Genomic DNA, 13,268 nt, shown 5'->3' on the forward strand with positions numbered 1-13,268 from the left:
TGGTCAGTTTTTAGAGAAGGAAAAGTAGCATTCAAAAGAAGAGTGGGACTAAAGATCTTTGCTAAAAAAAATGCTCCAGTGAGATTCTTTATAAAAAATCAGCTTTTTCTATACAGAAACTAAGAGTAGAATAGGAAAGACATAAAGAATAACAATCTTCTATGATCTTAAATTACTTATTAAGGAAAAGGGCCACAGATATCATGCAGGATTATAAGAAGTTGAGTTCAAACGCTAGGGCTCATAAAGAAATTAGAAATACTACTGACTGTTCAGCCTTCAAATATGTATCTAGAATCCAATTTCTTCGTACTGTCTCCACTGCCCTCACCTCTCTCACCTTTCTTATTGTCAAAGTCTTCAACTGGCCGCCTGGCTTCTACCTATGGCCTAGTCTCTACACAGCCATCAGAGACATCCTCTATCCTTTAAATATGCTCCTCACGTACCTGGCTGACCATCTTTGCCACTACTTTCTCCTTTGGTCACTCCACTCCAGCTACACTGGTTTTCTTATTCCTTGAATGTACTCCATCTCTTCCTGCTTCAGAGCCTTTGAACCAGCTTTCTCTCTGCCTATAATGCTCTTCCTCCAGATGTATGCATGGCTCACTCCTTCTTACCCTTCAAGTTTTTGTCCAAATGCCATCTCCTCAATGATGTCTACCCTTGCCCGAGGTCTCCCAATCACCCCTTACTTGCTCTATTTTCTTCCATAGCACTTAGTACCTCCTACCATACTATACAATTCCCTTATTTACTCTGTTTATTGTCTATCTTCCCCTAGAACATAAGTTCCAATAGGACAGGGGTTTTTCGCCAGTTTTTTTCACTGATGTATTCCCAGTGTCTAGAACAGTCTCTGGAACATAGAAGGATTTCAATAATATTTGAAAATACTACTTAATCAAAGATTTTAATGTAAGATACATACACATATAAACACAAATGGAAACCAGTGAATTGGAATAAATAAATAATATCACATGTCAACATATAATTATATATTAATAAATAATATATAACTACATATTATTTATATATTATACCAGCATATAATATATAATAATATACAATTGAATATATTAGTGTAATAATACATTAATTATGTAACATAATTAATATATTGGTTATAAGATGTTCAATATAATGGTTACATATTAATCATATAATTATATTAATATATAATTAATTATATATTAAGCAAGATTATATTATCTATATATTAAATCATATTATATATCAATGAACTTAACAAAACTTTGGATGCTGTCTCAAGCAAAAGGCCATGAGACAGTGTGAAAGAATATAAGAAGCTCACATAACTTGATTTTTTTTAAAAACATAAGATTTAACTAGATTAATAAACCATAAGTATAATCAGAAATGTCATTAAAGAGAACCTAGACAAAATATCAAGTTCAACCTTACTATTAATCAATTAAATAAAAATGACAATTATTTTAAAATCAAATACATAAGTTAAAAATAAATGAATATACTGATATTGAATACTGGCCTGGGGACCACACATGTGTGTGCTTTCCTATGCTGCTGGGAGAAATGCAGTGACAGAAGAGCCCTTTGAAAATAATTTGGCAATATCCTTTGACCTGGATAGAATTCAACTTCTAAAAATACATCTCAAATCAATAATCTTAAAGGTAGGAAAAAGCTTGTAAATGAAGATATTCGTCATTTTAAAAAAAGGCAAACAAATTCACTGCCTGATGAAAGGGAAATGGTTAAGTAAATTATGGTAAATCTAACTGATGGTATAGTACACAGCTAGTAAATATGTATTTATAAAAATTAAGTAGAAATGTGGAAATATTTATTACAGAGTTAGGCCAAATAAATGCAGGAGAGAAGAGAATATGTTCAGTATGATTAAAATTACATTTTAAAACCCAAAATCAAACATACATACATATATGTATATATGTGTGTACACACACACACACACACACACATATACACACACACCTGTACACAGGACTAAGACTGCAAAAAGTTCCAAAATGTTAGGTTTATTTTTTGGCACTAATGGTCTATTGGTGATTAATTATTTTTTTAATCTTTTGCATTTTCTATCAGAAGAAATATTCCAGGACCAACAACATCAGCATCTCCTGGGAGGTTTTTAGAAATGCAAATTCTCTGATCCCACCTCAAACTTAACCAAGAGTGGGGCCCAGTAATCTGTGTTTTAACAACCTCTTCAAGCCATTCTGAAGCACACTAAATTTGAGAACCAATGCATTACAGCAAAACAAAACATAAAGATGATGAAGTGCTAAAAATAACATCTAATACAATCCTACAAAATGGCTAAGAAGAGCTTTACAAAAATATTAACTTACCATTCATCTGTAAAGTTCAGTTTTATTGTGCTTGTAGTTGTTCCTTCTGTGCTGTAGTGCAAACTTAAAACTGGTTCACCTGTCCCTGGTTTGGGGCTCAGCTTTTCATTATTGTTATCTGAAAATTGTGTTTAAAACATTTGAAAAAGTCTCTGAAACCAATAAAAAGATGACATTTCCTAAAATTTATAAAACTTAAATTAGGTTGTCCTTGTCATAATTCTTTCTCACATCTGTTATGGTTCTCACTTAAAGTTCAAAAGCAAGTGTTATAGAAACACTATTTCAAAGTGGCATTGCATCAAATTCTAGTTTTGTGTACATGACTCCCTTTGATTCAGATGGAAAATTACACACATTTGAGAACCATATTTAGTCATTAGGAAATCAAAGAATATTAACAAGCAATGAAATATGTTAAAAATTGGTACTTTCATTTAATGGAATGCTCACTATTTTATTCTTTAGTTGCCAGAGCATCAAGAATAGCTAACATTAGCTCCTTCAGAAACACTGAGAAGATGTTGGGGCTCTGAAAGAAGTCGTTCAGTAAAAATTTTGCAACAACTGAAGGTTATCAAATTCTTTCTGTTCTTTCAAAATCATAGATTTATAATCTAGAAAGGGAGTAAAGCCTGCACTCTATTGGGAGAGGAGGAAAAGAAAACGATGTGCTTTTGATATTTCTAAAATTCTCCTTGCTACAAGACCATATGTTTTAGTATATTTCCTCTTCCTCTCCTGACTAATCTTGCAAGGAATTTGTTTTCTAAATTATGGAAATGGTAATTTCACCTTAAGAGTCTACAGGGGATGTCCATGATATATATCTATCTCAACATACTAAATCTTTGTAAAATGGCAAATAAAATCAAGAAATCTGACAGAAATTGATAAAGACCACTCCAGAATCATCCTTTCCCGCATGTCTCACCTCCCCCCAGCAAGAGTACATGGGTATTCAAAGACAAAATAAAATAGAGCTTTAAAATTTTTTCTTTTTATGATGATTAATAGCTTGGGGAAACATTAATATACAGAGAAAATACAAACTGCTATATATAATCAAACATGTAACATTTCTGCCAGTTGCCTGCAGAAAGAATATGCTTCTGTGATATAATTGTTTTCTTGATACCCATTCAAGAACTGATACAACAGTACTAAAAATAAGCCTTCTGCCTTGGAAAATAACAACAAAGGCAGTAACAACTTCATAAAACCAAAATTACTCAGGTTTTTTGGTTATTAGGTTCACTTTATATTGCAATGAAGGACTTTTTTTTTTTTTGCGTCTCTCTTGAAGACACTGGAGCACTTATTAAAAGAGAATCGGACAGAACCTCTGCTCTTTTATCCCGTGAGAGGGCAATTAACAAGACTTCAAATCAGAACTGCAGTAGAAAGAGAAAAGGATTCTGTCCAAGAGATGAGACCTCAAGCTGATAACAAACTCAGGACTATCAGTTCTTAGGCCTTCAATTCTAACTCACGAGAGATCCTCTCCTATGATATTAATTGGTATTTGAAAATAAAAGCATCAATGAATTATAAAGCTGGCCTCCCAAATGGTAAAAACACTTTGGTTCTTGTACTACTCTTGTTATGACTATTGTCATTGATATAAACAGCTGCTGGAAATAAATTAACAAGCCATTACACAACTTTCAAAGATTCAGTGTTACATTCAGTGTTTTACAAGAGGTGTTTTATCAAACGTTATTCTGATAAAATAACTGAATTGACAGCTTACATAAAATTATCAAGAATGGGACTTTTAAAACATCTGTCCTACCCTTGACCATCTTTAAAAAATTTGCTGTTAGTTTTATGTCCACACACAGTTTTCCCTTATTCTTAATTATGTTGTTGAAAAATTTCTGTCCCCACTCCTGCCCAAATCATGGTCATCTTTAGGCACCTAGAACTGATGAGGACAGACAGCTGAAAGACTGAGAATGATCCAGGAAACCAAGAGGCAGAGCTGGGGCTCATTCTTTCATTATCTCTCACAGCACTTTATAAAGTGCTTTGCTATTTATTTTTCTTTTAAAGTAAAGAAGGAATAGAAAACAAAAGCAGGTGTGAGAGAACAGGACAGAATTTCTTACATCCACCTCAGTTACAGAAGCAGAAGTTTTAAAAAGCCATTTAAATGCTACTTCAAAATTTTCTGTTTTGAGTAAAATTAAAGAGACAGAGACTTGAATGCTATAATTATAGGAATATAGTGAACAAAGAGCTGTTCAGAGGTCAAACTGGTGTAGAAAATATCTTATTTAAATGTATACAACACCCCCTTCCCAGAAAGCAAGAAGCTTCCTGAGATGATCAATGTTAATTAAAACCTTCTTCCTTATGGTATCTACTACAAAGTTATTATTTAATCTCTCATGAATATAATCTACATATTGTAAATCATGTAAAACATAGTGGTACTCATTTAATTTATAAAATGACTATAGTTGACAGAATTTCTATATTTAGGTTGCTAATGAACTCACCAGGCCTGGGTAAAACTGGCCCATCGTTGTATAAACAGAGTGCACTCTTCTGTTAGCTACACAAACTTCAGACCCGAGTCTAGTTCATTCCTTGAAGACTGCACATAAATAATGAGCGCCTCTGGCAGAAACACCACACAATGCAGACCTGAGGCATTAATGAGAATATCTATCCGAAGTGTAGGGTTCATCTCCTGGTTAGTTCCAGCCTACTCTTCCTACTTTAATACTCCTTTTCTTGATCACATACATCCTGTCATGTTGAGTTTTCTCAGAAATGTAGATTCCTGGCTTATTAGTGAATTAATTCACATTTTTTCTGATAAAATACATATTTTAAGCTAGAAATGTCAAAGAAAAATCAACTTTAAAAAACTAAAAAATTAAATGTTTCATTTTTACTGTAGCTGAAAAAACTTGTAACCATTTAGATTTTCCTTAGCTTGCTCTGTTTATTAGAGGCTGGATCAGCAAACGCAATCTAAAAACTGTATTATTCAAAGCCTTACTTACACAATGCCCAGAAATTTATAACTAAGATATTTCTTGCCTAATAGTAGAAGTTTTAATTTAAGAGCCTTCGAGGTTAGAACTTCACCTAAACAAATGACTTTATATAAAAGCACCATCATAATAGTAACTAAAATTCGGCATTACTATGCCCTAGGAGATCCATGTATCCTTGTTTAACACCTTTGTAGCATATAGCCCCATGTCTATTTTACGGATGATGAAACTGGTGATTCTGAGCTAGATGTTTTCACTCTAGTCATCTAGGCTTCCTTCTATGTGAAGTTCCTACTTGCTATACTGTCTTCGAAATAACTTGAATACGAAGTAGAAAATAATTGCTTAAATATTTCAGTTAAGAAATATCAATTGGTGGTGGTGTTATTTCTCAGAAATGTCTAATTCATATCAGCAATATTAATGTAACTGATAAAAGTTCTGGTAGCCCAAACTGTCACTTTGGCCCCAGAGTATTGGAAAACTACACTCTATCTTCTTGCAGGGCCCTTAGGGATTGAACTATTTCTCCTTTCTCTAAAAACATTATAGGAGAATAAAATTAAATTCTGGTGCTCTCAGCACAAGGACAGTGTAGTGGGGGAAAGTCGCTTTTAATTTGTTCAACACTGCTCAAGTTTTAAGATTAAGTCCAAATTTAAAGGGTCCTCTCTAGATTTGGTATAAGACCCCTTTCAGGTTAGTGTACTGACTCAGGAAGAAACTTCAGAATGGTCTGGAATATAATTTGAAAGGAACTTCTCTGAACTTTAATCAGATACTTTCTGAGCCTTTCACATATGAACCACAAATACATTTTTCTTTTTGGTAATGCATATGTATTCAAACCATTTAATCTGTGCACTGACATTATGAAACTATAATCGTTTGTGGTTCTAAAAAAAGATGCTCAAAGACATACAAAAAATTAAGTGTGCTAACAGTAGTACAAAATACACTATCTTGGCAACTAGGTTTGCATATCATCTAAATACTGATATGGATGTTTTTTGGACTTCTAGCTAGGCTATCCCTGGAGACCTATCCTATATATAAATTTAAAGTATAACCAAAGTGAAGATAATGAATGAGGATATGGCCACAATAATTTGTTTGGAATCACTCTGCCCAACATCTTTTCTGCCACTGGGACACTATCATAACTATATAATCATACACTAATCACCCAAATAGCTTAGGTAAACTGGAGATAACAGAGAAATAGTATATTCTTTACTGAAAGTATTTTCTATTACGCAATGACCTTATTGAGACTTCTCATTCCATTATGTCAAAAGTTTAAAAAAAATTAAATTTTAAAAAGAAATTTTGTTTCTCTGAATTCTCTGAAAAAATGTAGACACATCAATGATAGGGTTCAACTATCTCCCCAAATTTTGCTCCCCAACTTACTTGGCTTACACAGAAGAAAAGGCAAATTTCTCAAATATTGTTTCTAGAACAATGAAAAACTTCCATTTTTATAGGTCAGGAATCTGTAACTTTTCTGCAGACCTCAAACTACTGAATACCCAGTTCTTCCAATCATATGTATAAGAAGGTGATTCTGATTCAAAGTGGGGAAACTATTTTTAGGAGTAGATTCTTCACAGAAAACCCCTCTCTACCAAACACATGACTGCAAGACACGGCATTTAATTCTAAAAATTAGTGTTCTCACTAGTGTAATCTGACTTTATAAACTATGTTATGAAAGCCAAAACCAAACAAAGCTCAACTTTAATACTGGTATTTCTTCGTAAATCCCTCCTATAAAATCTTTTGGAAATAATATTCTGTTCAAATTTTCTTCCTGGCAATCAAAACTTAACCTTTATGTCAATTATACTAATTTTAATCCAAGAACTTTTTTCATCACATAACAGAGACACGTAAATTGAACTTAAGCATGGGTTGGGGATACATATAGATTCAGATTGCCTGGTTTCATATTCCCAGTGACATTTAGAATTTATGGGTTGAAATGTAGTTGTCACTTCACCTAATGCTACCTCAGCTCTCTTTCACCTGCTGCAGACCTGTGAGTCTTATAGCTTTCTGTGCATAAAAGTCCCTATTTCTCTTTCCCATTCAGTCTTGAGGGAGAACAGACAGGAAGAAAACAGGTAAAGATGCCCACCCCATGTGGCACATAAGCCCTGCCAGAATCCTTATCCAGTATCTCTCTTTTTGTAACTGTTTCCCCAGGTATGTTATCTTTTTAAAAAAATCAAACCTGTCTGTCATAAACAGATAAATATGTTTAAATGTCCTTCCAAGTAAAAATGAACAAATGAGGTAGACAGCTTCGGAGAACATTCTCTTTAACCACTTTCCCCTCCAGCAACTGTCCTCCTTGCTTATTGTTTTGAAATGCTTTTCTTACTTCTCATCTCCCATTTCTTCATCTCCTGCTCTACTGTGGCCTCTGTCTCTATCAGCCTGTGAAACTGCTCTCACTAACTTTATCAATCTCCTCCACATTAATTTAGTGGAGAATTTCTGGAAACTACTTATTTGACCTTTCGGCAGCACTCACATACACAGTTCTCCTGTATTTGAGAGCTTCTCCTCTCTTAATCTCATGACATTGCACTGGTCTACTTCACCTCTGACCTCTGTGGTTGCTCCTTCATCTCCTTTACCAGCTCTCCTCTAGCAAAATCTTCAATTTGGGAACTTTTCTGATTTTCTTTGCGAAGTTTTAAATATTGTACTTCCTCCTCTCATTTTTTATACTCATCCTTGTCAATTTCAACTACTTTTATGGCCTCAATTACCATCTATATGCAGAAAATTTCCACTTTATTTCTATAGCTCTGACACCTTTCTTTTATTTTAAAGGATTTTTCTCTCTCCCTCTTTTTTTTTTTTTTTAAATAGGCTCCAGGCCCAACATAGGGCTTGAACTCATGACCTTGAGCAGCACCCCTGACATCTTTTCTAAGCTTCATATCCATACGATCAACAGCCCAACAGACTTTTCCACATGGGTGTCTCACACAGATAACTTAAAATCAACATATTCAAAACCAAGCCTGTGATTCCTACCTCCTTCTATGCATCCCATACTTCACTCCTTTTCCAGGGTTACCTATTTAAGAAAGTATCCACCCACTTTAACTGTGCTCAATCAAAACTTGGGAGTCATCCCTGCAGCAGCTCGAAATGGCATATGTTACTCTCCACCAGTAACTCCCCCAAACAACCACAAATCTGTGAAGACACCAGCTTGCCATTACTAAACCACTCCTATATAGAAATTCTGGAGTTGTTACCGCAGTTTATACTCTGGACTCCTCCTTAATCCCTTGCCTCATTTGACTATTATCAAATCCTATTTACTCTATATGCTAGATACTTCTTGAATCTCTTCATTCTCTTGCCACACTTCTATCATCAGGTCAAAATCTTTATTACCACGGGCTCCTGGGTGGCTCAGATGGTTAAGCTTCTGCCTTCAGCTCAGGTCATGATCTCAGGGTCCTGGGATCCAGTCCTGCATTGGGTTCCCTGCTGAGCAGGGAACCTACTTCTCCCTCTGCCTCTCTCTCTCTCTCATGAATAAATAAATAAAATCTTAAAAAAAAAATCTTTATTACCAGGAGAACTTCCTAAGTGATTTGGTCTCTAGTCAACTCACCATAATCTATTCAGAATAAAGCAGATCAGGCCATTCTCTATTTTAAATACTTCCTTAGCTTCCTACTGTTCTTAAAATAAAATCCAAAACCTTAAACTGTCCCAAAGGTCCTTCTCAATCTGGGCTCCACCTATCTCTTGAAGCTACATGCACACTCTAGCCACACTCGGATTGTCACGGTCATGCTAATGTGATTATCTCAGAGCCTCTCCACATGCTATTCATGCTTCCCTGCACTCACGCCCCTTCACCTAATTTACTCATACTCATCTTTCAGACCTCAGCTTAAATATCTCATCCTCACAGATGCCTCACTTGGCCCCCCTAACCAGAAGAGACGAAGACTCACTTATGTTTCCCAATGAACCTTGTTATTTCCTCTTTTATAACACTCATCACACTTTATATTTATATTTATATATATATATATATATATATATATTTTTTTTTTTAACTATCTGTCTCTACTGTTAGATGAGGCAAAGCATAGCGGTTATGATCAGAGATGGCAGAGCCAGGCTTGGGTTTGAACCACACGTGTAACACTTATGGTATGTGACCTCAGGCAAGTTTCTTTTTTCTTATTTGACAGAGAGAGAGAGAGAGTGAGCACAAGCAGGGAGAGCGGCAGGCAGAGGGAGAAGCAGGCTCCCCACCGAGCAGGGAGCCCGATGCGGAACTTGATCCCAGGACCCTGGGATCATGACCTGAGCTGAAGGCAGATGCTTAACCAACTGAGACACCCAGGCGCCCTCAGGCAAGTTTCTTAACCTCTCTTTGCCTCAGTTTTCTCTTCTGGAAAATGAGAGTAACAGTACCTACTGTATAAGGTTGTGGCATGGATTAGATAAATTAACATGAAGAAATTGCTCAAAGTAATGTTTGGCATAAAGACTATGCACTGTAAGTGTCTCCGCTATTATTATTGTGGTTAATCAACTCTATTGATATTATTAACACTGTTAGTGTTAATCAACACTATGTTCCAAGCACAGGGAGCATTAGCTTAATTCATTCATGCATCCTAGTGTTGAGCCCAGTACTTGCCACAGGTAAAAATAGATAATATGGTTTGAATTAATAACAGAGACATACAAATATGACTCCATCACTTATTTCTCTTGTCCTTACATATTTCTTGGAGTCTTGGTTTCTTCATCAGTAAAATGAGGATATTACTACTCATCATATTAGAACAAATGAGATAATGCATGTAAAATTTTTAACACAATGCCAGCCACACACTAAAAACTCAATAAATGCCAGTTATTTTTATCATACACAATTCAGAGTTAGAACACAATTTAACTGGATATATAGACAGACACTGATTTGGTTAAGATGAGAGTGAACAAGTGAATACACACAATAAAAATGAAATAGGGTTTAACCTCCAAAAGATCAAATACATCACTAATGGGAAGAATCTAGACTTGGTAGTTGGGGAAAGGAGGACTAGTTGCTCCGTTCTGAGCAATGAAGTAATAATTAGTTCTAAGTAATATAAAAAATCAAGAATGAAGTCTAACTTCACTAACTTATTTTTTCTCTAGAATTTAAGATATTTACAGATATATTCCAGTATGATGAATACTGAATTTATACTTCCCATTAACAGAACAGGCTTCAATAATTAGATATTTATTTAATAAAAATTGGAATTGTCAAAGTATACTTAATGGTGATCTAAAATATTACTTGAGGTAATATTGTCAAGATATTGCTGAAATGAAATTTTAATTTGGTGATCTTAGGGGAATGCACACTTAATGTATGATAGGCCCAACTTTCCCATTTCCCAACTACCCTAGTGGAGTTAGTAAGAGCTGTTTCACTGGTTCCTGGTAAACCAAAAGCTTCATTCTCTAAGTTAACATTTTATCAACATCAAAAGAAGCCTGCTTTTGTACAATATATACAGTGGAGAGTTAACATTTATATTTCTAAGGCTACAAATTAGAGTGTCTGACAGTACACAGTTGCCCATAGGCATAAGTTTCAAATGTAACAGCATTATCAACTCCCACTTAATGATTATCACTGTAATGAATATAGACAACTTGCTTTAGTCATGGCCAAAATTTAAAACTCAGGCACAATGATTTTCTTATACCCTGTCAAAAATTTAAAGTTCAGGTCATAGGTTTCTTTTGTTGTTGTTTTAATAGGGGAAAATCACTGACCTAAGTATTTTTAACAGGAAAAAAAAGTGTGTTTGTTTTCATAATATAAATGGGCACGAGAAATATATGCCAGAAGAGGATTATTTCCCTTAGAATACGGTAGGCCTAACATAGAGATCTAAATAAAAAGAAACACCAGAATACTCATTAAAACACTATTCAAACTAAACAAAATGCAGGACAGATACCAGTGTGCTTACTCAAAAGGAGTTTCTAATTAGCATGGAAAGGCTGTCAATGTGTGTTTGCAAAGCCCTATATTTGCAGAATATTGGAAAGTATTTTACAACAGGATAAAAACAATGTGCATATTGTGCACTTATTTCCTTGACTATTTCTTTAAAAAGTATTTTGATAAAAGAAATTAACTATTGCTTGTATTTATGACTCTGAAGGTTTAGACTAAATACATGTTTATCAAATGTTGTGCTTTTGTCAAAAATGCAAGATAAACAAAACAGTGACTGCAATCAACCAATTCAGTAACAGGTATATAAACATTGAAAGAAAACAATTTTTCAGTGAAGCAAGTCCATTACAATTTTTAAAAAATTCTTTTTTAAAGATTTTATTTTTAAGTAACCTCTACACCCAATGTGGGACTCGAATTTACAACCCCTAGATCAAGAGTCGTGTGCTCTACCGACTGAGCCAGCCAGGTGCCCCAATTTTTAATTAATCAGTAATATTTTTATCCCCAATAAAGAAGCCTATAAACTACTATGGGAAATTAAACAACATGTCAAAGTACCAGAGGACTTGTGAGACGAACAAGGTCAGGTAAAATAAAACTGAATTATCAACTTAAAAAATCTAAGTGTCTCTTTACAAGTATGAACAAGAAATTTAAAATACGGTTAAACAATCCTTAGAGATATAGTCAGAAAGAAAACTTATTAAATGTACTCTTCCCATTCTACAGGGTAAAATGGAGAACAAGAGTCTTGATAAAATTAAAACTTGAACTAAGAGCATTATCTGAGGACATGAACTATCCCCTATACCTTTAACTTCTTCCACAAGGAGTCTTTCTTATTCGATAAACATGCTCAGTTTTGTATACACCCTCTGCTCCTGGGGATATGGCTTAGCAGAGTGATTCCTGGCTCTAACAGACGTGAGTGTGAATCCCAGGTCCTTCACTCATTGGCTGTATGACCTTGGCAAGTAGTTCATCTTTCTTCTGTCTCTTACTCTTCTTATACAATCTCTAATTCAGAGAAATGTTATAATAATTAAATAACACAATGCACCAAAGCCTCAGGTTCAGTCTTTCATAAAAAGTATTTAAATACATAAAAAGTATTTTTAAAATAATGTATACAAATCAATGAAGAAAAGAATGTAAACTTAAAAAAAAAAAAAGCTGTTTTGAAACTACTACAACCCCCCCTCCCGGACATTACCTGTCCTCTATCTTTTTTTTAATTGAGTTTATTGGAAGATCATCTACATACCAATATTTCCACCTTTTTAAAAAAATCTTTCTTCTCCAACCACTGCTATCTGGCTTCTGCCTCCACTGTACCACCGAAACTGCAAAGCCACAGCAATGGATAACCTACATATTACCAACGTCCAAAAACATTTCTCAGTCCTTTTCATATTTGACATGTTGCTTCACATGTTGCTACGACCATCTCCTCCTTGAACTTTCCTTTTCCCCTGACGTTGCATTCTTTCTGCCAATTTCTCTGCTCGTTCCTTTTCTGTCTCCTTAGCTAGATCCTTTTCTCGGCTTGCTCATAGTGTAGACTCTCCCCCTTTCACTGTATCCTCTTTTCCTAGACAGTCTCATCTGCTCCCCTGGTTTCTACTGCTATCGGTAAATTGATGATTCTCAATGTTTATCTGTTTATCTCCACCTCAGGCCTCTCCAGTGACCCCCCCCAAGAAACATATATCCATCCAACTGTCTATAACATTTCTCCATTTGGATATCTCAAGGTATTTCAAACTCAACATGTCAAGAGAATCTCATGTATCTCCCCCGCCGCCGCCCCAAACCAGCTGTTTCTCCTGAAATCCCTATCTTGGTTGATGGTATCACTTATTACCCATCAAGACG

At 34.9% G+C, this 13,268-nt stretch overlaps 1 protein-coding gene across 2 annotated transcripts in view; it reads right to left on the reverse strand.

Moving 5' to 3' along the window:
- Positions 1–13,268, reverse strand: part of DCAF6 (DDB1 and CUL4 associated factor 6) — a 133,164-nt gene that overhangs the window by 35,510 nt on the left and 84,386 nt on the right. For both annotated transcript variants that reach the window (XM_088017124.1, XM_088017125.1), the window contains one exon: positions 2,364–2,481. In XM_088017124.1, the coding sequence (XP_087873250.1) occupies positions 2,364–2,481 (118 nt within the window). The remainder of the gene's footprint in view (positions 1–2,363; positions 2,482–13,268) is intronic.

This window comes from Eumetopias jubatus, unplaced genomic scaffold, assembly GCF_037043125.1.
Source record: "Eumetopias jubatus isolate StellerSeaLion01/CBP00866 unplaced genomic scaffold, mEumJub1_p1.0 scaffold_12, whole genome shotgun sequence".
In the NCBI taxonomy this organism is placed as follows: Eukaryota; Metazoa; Chordata; class Mammalia; order Carnivora; family Otariidae; genus Eumetopias; species Eumetopias jubatus.